The 6,388-nt window shown below is 47.5% G+C and overlaps 1 protein-coding gene across 1 annotated transcript; it reads left to right on the top strand.

The window, feature by feature from the left end:
• Positions 1 to 1,131: 1,131 nt before the first annotated feature.
• Positions 1,132 to 5,439, top strand: EDN1 (endothelin 1). The gene is made up of 5 exons (XM_085051897.1): positions 1,132 to 1,498; positions 1,721 to 1,865; positions 2,839 to 2,997; positions 3,266 to 3,373; positions 4,157 to 5,439. The coding sequence occupies exons 1-5, from the start codon at positions 1,435 to 1,437 to the stop codon at positions 4,293 to 4,295; spliced, it is 615 nt and encodes a 204-aa protein (XP_084908023.1). The 5' UTR covers positions 1,132 to 1,434; the 3' UTR covers positions 4,296 to 5,439.
• The last annotated feature ends 949 nt before the right edge of the window (positions 5,440 to 6,388 follow it).

Here is a 6,388-nt window from a genome sequence, read left to right as displayed (position 1 = left end):
AGTATAATTTGATACTTTAAAAAAATGGCTATTCACCTGACAGATCACAATACAACTTGCACTTAACAGCCTCACTCTTTGTGATATCCAAGGTCATTTCTATTATTACAGCACAGTGCACGGAAATGCCACAAATACCGAGAGAGCCTTATCTATTTATCATAGGTGAAATTGGCACGCTTTGCAGCACAACGGCTCCACAGTGGATCACAGGCATTTGAGTTCACTTAAGTTTATATTCAGGGGCTGGCTCCCTCAGCTGGGAGGTCAGTGGGTTTCCATGCATGTATATTCTGTGATGGCACTGCCGCAGCCACTCGTCAAGTGTCCAGCTTCCACACTGACAGCTTCTGCATCCTGACACAAGGCAGCAAGCATAAACATGCCAGAAAAGAGACCTTGCCAGAGTTAGCAGTGGGAGCCAAAGACAAAGGGTGGGCACGGGTCATCCCTCCTTCCCTCCCTGTCTCGCATTAGACACCTGCCCACACCTAAAACACACTGTGTGTTTAGCACCTTGCTTTACCATGGCAGAAGAGGGAGATTATACCTAACTGCTCCACTACTGCTGCCAAACCCAAGCCACTTGAGACCCCAGAGCACAGCCTGCTGGGTCTGAGGGAAGCAGGGCAGGGTCCAGTGAAATCAGACATCCTTCATCCTGTACAAGCGACCCTGGTGTCCCACTGCTGGGTTCTCCCCTAGGCAGTCGCAGGAGCAGCAGGCGGACCCCAGAGCCCTGAGCCCTGAAGCCCCAAAGCCGTGAAGCTCTGAGCCCTGAAGCCCTGACGCCCCAAAGACCTGAGCCTTGAAACCCTAAGGCCCTGAATCGCTGAAGCATTGAAGCCCCCAAGCACTGAAGCCCTCAAACCCTGAAGCCCGTAAGCCCTTAAGCCCCAAAGAACTGAGACTTGAAACCGTGAAGCCCTGAATTCTAGAAGCCCTGAGTCCTGAAGGTCTGAATTCCCAAATTCCCGAATCCCGAACCCCTGGGCCCAGAGCCTCCCTCAGGTGCGCCGCGCGGGCAGGGCGCCCCCTGGCGGCCCCCCGCTGCCCCTCCCCGCCCCCGGGGCGCCCAGCCCCCCCGCCGCCGCCGCCCCCCGCTCTTGAAGTTTGCAGGCCATTTCCTTTCCAGCCCTGGCCTTATCTCGGCCCGCACGTTGCCGCGCGGTGACTAATAACATTGAATAACATTGTCTCGGATAAAATAGCGCCGGGGCTGTTTACCCGCTCCATGGGGGTTCGCTATAAAAGGGCGCCGGGGACCGCCGCGCCAGCCAGACGCGCCGGGGCGCACCGAGCCGCGCCACGCAGGGCACCCGCCACGGCGCTCCGTCCCCGAGCCGGGAGACACTTTCTCCGCTTTTTCCTCGCCTTTTATTAATTTTTACTCTGTTTCCCCTCACGTCTTCCATCCGCCCTCCGCCGCCTGCCATGGATTATTCCCACATGATCGTCTCGCTGCTCTTCGTGCTGTGCCCGGGGCTGCTGCCGGCAGGTAGGTGCCGCTCGCTGCCGCTCGCCCCAGCCCGGCTCCGGCCCGCCGTGGGCTGCCGGGTCGCCGCCGGGCTCCGCGCCGGGCTCCGGGGAGGGCCGCCCGAGGGATGCGGCGGGAGGGGATGCGCGGCTGCCGTGCCGTGCCGTGCCGTGCCGTGCCGTGCCGTGCCGTGCCGTGCCGTGCCTTGCCGCGGGTGCTGAGCTCTGCCGCTCCCTCCCGCAGCCCCCGGAGCCGAGGTGGACGCCGCGCCGCCCCCCGCCGCCGCCGCCGCACACCGCCGCGCCCGGCGCTGCTCCTGCTCCTCGCTGATGGACGAGGAGTGCGTCTACTTCTGTCACCTCGACATCATCTGGATCAACACCCCTGAGTGAGTGGAGTGGAGGAGTTTCGGCAGCTCCTCAGCGCCGGGTTTCCCTTTGGTTAGGAAAAAGGGGAGAGAGACGTGAAGGCGAAAATTAAGAGCTACCCCCTGCAGAAATGGGAAGGGGAGGACGGAATAGTTATTCACAGTTTCTCCTACTGCTTTACCTCCCTGCTCCCACTTTTCTGATGCATTTAGCAATAAGTCTGCTCACTAGAAGAAAGCAAGCAGGATTTGGCCACATAGATTGAGCAGATAGCTCCTAATAGCCCTAACACACCTGCTTTCCTAAAATCTGGGCAGCAGTATTTCCTTTGGGTGCTGCTCAGCAAAGGCTGCAGGATACTTTTCACTATGAATCAGAAGCAGACAAAATGCCAAAGGCATAATTTTGCCAGCCTGTGTTTGAGTGGTTTTCTTTCTGACAAGTTGGGAGGTTGGAAGGTATACTTTGATACCGGGTGGCTCTAGCAGCCTTTTACTGCTCTCTGCTGCAAATTAATGCCTCCCATGAGTTAACAGGATTATGCACAGTATCCGTTTCTACACTGTCCTCACCAAAATAGTGAGCCAGAGGCTCACCTAATGCTGCAAACAGTGACTCTGGTGATTTCTTCTGCTGCTGGGTTTCCTCTGAGCACAGAGGATCTGTTTCTCACTTTTACTGCTTCTTCCAATGTTGGCAGTAGCCAAAGTTCAAAGAGATGAGGTTTTATTGCTTTCTATTGCACAGGGAGGCACAACAGCCTTGTGAAATCACAATTAAAAGGTCATTATCCCTGTCAGTAGCCGTGCTAATGAATATGTTGCAGGATCATCAGAAGCATTTACATGGAAACAGTGACTAACGAGACATTCCCAATCCCACAACCTTTACTCGTGCAATCAATGCCATTGATAAGATTGCCCAAAATACCCCACAGTGTTTTGAAGCCACAGAATTATTTGAATGACTTTCATGTTGTCTCTTTGATTGTAGGAAGACTGTGCCATATGGTCTTGGAGGCCCTTCTCGACCCAGAAGATCACTGAAGGATGTAGTGCCAGAGATGCTCTCTGAACCTAGCAGCAGATGCCGATGTGCCAGCCAGAGGGACAAGAAATGTCTGAACTTCTGCCAGGCAGGCAAAGATCTCTGGTGCGTCTCTTCTTGCTACTCTTTAAAAGGCAATGCATGTGAAAGGGGTGGATTGTGGTGCACTTACTCATTTTGGCACTTGCTGAGCAAATACTCTCCCCAAAGCTTTGCCTCCTACCTGAGTGCTCACATTGCTATGATGCATACTATGGCTTGGCCCAGAAAGATTGCTTATTACATGCCTTGAGAAGTGGTTGATCAAATAGCTCACCTTGTGGACTGCAGACTTGACTTTCTTTTAACAGCAGCACCTTTTCACTTTTAACAGGGCTCAGTCCACGGTGGAGAAAACCTCACAGCACCGCGTCAAAGCCGGCAATTGCATTGGACCCAAATGCATGAACCGACAGCTTGTCAACAGCAAGAAAATGAAGCGGTGAGTTTCTTCTCATCCTGTTGTAGTTCCCTGGAGCAGCAATAGAGAGCACAGTTCACCTGCCTTCAGCTCATCATGGGCTTAGCTGGTGGTTTCAGCTTGAGAGTTATGGAGCAATCAGTGAGGGTATTTTGAGGGCTTTTCTTCACGCACTGGGATTTTAGCTTGTGAGAGCATGGGTGCTGAGCTCAGCCCAGTGTCCTGCACTTACATTCAGTGCTCAGCCACATGCCTATGGAAAAGTACAGAATACAGAAGTTTGCCTATACTAAAGAAGACTCTTTACTGCTACTTTCACAAGCAGAAAAGGACTTATGGGAGCAGGTGGCCTGATGATATTGAGTGAGATTTAGGCCCTTGAAGTCTTAAATAACTTTTTGAAAGTGGGTCTTGCTTACTTACTTGCACCCATTCATTGGAGTAGGATAAGGTTTACCCCCCCCAAAAAAAAAGCAGCCAAAACAAAAAACAACAACAAAACCAGCCAAAAAACAAACAAACCAAAACCCAAAAAACACTGGAGACCTCTTGACTGTCTATTTAAGGAAGTCTAGGGCATCTACATTTGAGTGAATATTTTAATATTTGCATTGAAATTATGGATATAATATTTCAAGTATCTTAAACTAGCCTAATTCTGATAGAGGTATAGCAAACATCAGTTTATAAGGATCCCATGGCAGAAATCTAGACTGAAGGTTATTTAATCAAAAACTAATGTTTGCACACTGGAAATGCATCTTCATTGTCACAACAATAAATGTACATTTCTTGTTTTTGCAGGCTGGAGGCCATTGGTAACAGTATCAAAGCTTCCTTCAGTATCGCAAAGCTGAAGGCTGAGCTCCAGAAAGGGCGAAAGCTCAAACATAACCGGGCAAACAAAAGGCAAAGCATCCGGGAAAGCCTGAAAGCATCCTAGTGGGAAGATCACCTGAATCTTTCTCCTCAACGCTTGCTGACAAAGCACCACCAAAACTCTTCCTTGATTCCGACATTCCACGATGGCGAAGGGCCCCTCTGTCCAAGTGTTTGCGCAGCAGAGCAAAATACTGAGGAAGGCCTGTATTTGGAAATATAAAAACAAATGATTTTGTTATTTTGGAGTTCAGGTGGATGGGCAGAAGGGCTGAAGGGAAATCTGCAGTAACATACATGCAAAGCCATCTGTCTGAAGAAACATTTGAATACTGCTTCTGGAATGTTACCCATCAATTGAGCAGCTTTCAGGGTCTACATCAAAAACATGTTGCAAGGAAGACCTCACAGATGTTCTTAGCAAGGACAGAAAGCAAGATCTGAGTGTACAAACTTCAAAGCAAAGAACTCTTCCTTTTGATTAAAATGCAAAAATGAAAGCCACAGTGCTACTTTAATCAGGATTTACTGCATATATACATGTCTACCTCGCGTACTGTTTGTTGCACTCTTGCTAGAGTATTTTTACACCTTGTTATTGCCTTTACTAATCAGCTGCAACCCTTTGCCTATTTTCAGAAGTCTAGTTTACTTGTACAGCCAGAGTTATCTGAATGTGGGTTCGGCACTCTGGTTGTTTGCATAGTCAAAGTCCTTTGGCTTTGGATACCAAAGGACTCTTCAACATAAAATAAAAGTTGGAGGACACTACGAAGTTTACCATAACAAGGATATTTGGCCAACTGAAGTTCTAATAATAGAGCTTGTTGTGTCTTACATGCTACCAAAAATGCACTGAAGTGGGGATGTACCAGAGGCTGTTGAGACATTTATTTAGGGCCTTGTTTGGTGGAAATGCATTGAGACAAAGGGTTGTTTTGAATTCAGTCAAAAGGCTAATATTGGGTGAATGTTTATAGCAGTGAATTTGTTCACATTGTTGAATTTGCTGACAAATTGAATCTTATGTGCTTATTTTTGTGTCTTGTATTTATATTCACACAAGTTCTTCATTATATTTACCATGTTGAATACACATTGAAGTAGGCCATATTGGTCTATGCATGTTTTATCTATTTCTGTATGAAATTGGGAAATGCTCTATGCCTATCAAGGTAAATATCTTCAGAAATAAATATTTTTAATTACTTATTGGCTTGGTTTTCCTTAGTCTGTAGCTCCGTGATCCTGGAGGTAGATTGCCCCATGAACAAAGCTGACCAGGGTGAAGTGTGTGCATGTGATTGCCTTTCCATCAGATTAGCCAGATCACAGCAGTGAAAGCTTTTGCCAGATGTGAGACAGCAGCTCATACTTCTCTAGCTGCACACTTGCTCATCAAAACTTATGGAAAATTCTAAACTGCAAAATTACTTTATTCTTGAGCAGTTTTCTCATGTGTTTCATGTCTTTTTCACCCAGTAGTACAAATTCTAATGTTGGATGTACTGGAGCATTAAAATAGGGCCAGTAAGGGTTTGAGTTTAGATGAACTAGAGGTGAAAATGCACACACTGGAAAATTGGTGGGCTGTATTAAAACAGGCAATGTTACTTACTACCATGCTATACAAAAAATTTCAGCCCATTCCATGCAAGGTAAAGATGGAGATCTCAAAGGAACCTCAGTGGGGCTCAGGCCCAGGAAAGAGCTAGACCAAGAGTTAAATTTTTACATATTTCCAATCATGGCCTTAAATGGCTATAGCTAGAAAAATGCTTAAAGCAAATAAATGGATTTAATAATCTCTGATCCTATAGGGGGAAAAAAGCACAAGAGTTAATCCATGGATAAAACTGGGTGGTTTAGGATTTTTTAAAAAGAGAACTTACAAAAGAAATGCAATATAAGGAGTGTGACACAAACACTGAGGCAGTCACCATTGAAAATTTCTAAAATTGTTCTGGATTTCTTGTCAATATTTGTAATATTAACCATAAAGCTGTTATCACATTTCCTTCACGCTGTTCTGCTATGCTTTGGAGCAGTAATTCAGTGGGGAAATGACAATGTTGGCAATCGTGGTCTGACAGGAGTGCCTGTCCCAGGCAGCAGGAAGGAGCTGGGAGCCCCTGTGCTTCTGCAGGGCAGGATGCA

The sequence above is a fragment of the Lichenostomus cassidix genome, chromosome 2, assembly GCF_008360975.1.
Source record: "Lichenostomus cassidix isolate B80296 chromosome 2, HeHo_3.0, whole genome shotgun sequence".
Classification (NCBI taxonomy): domain Eukaryota; kingdom Metazoa; phylum Chordata; class Aves; order Passeriformes; family Meliphagidae; genus Lichenostomus; species Lichenostomus cassidix.
This window is presented reverse-complemented; position numbering and strand designations above follow the sequence as displayed.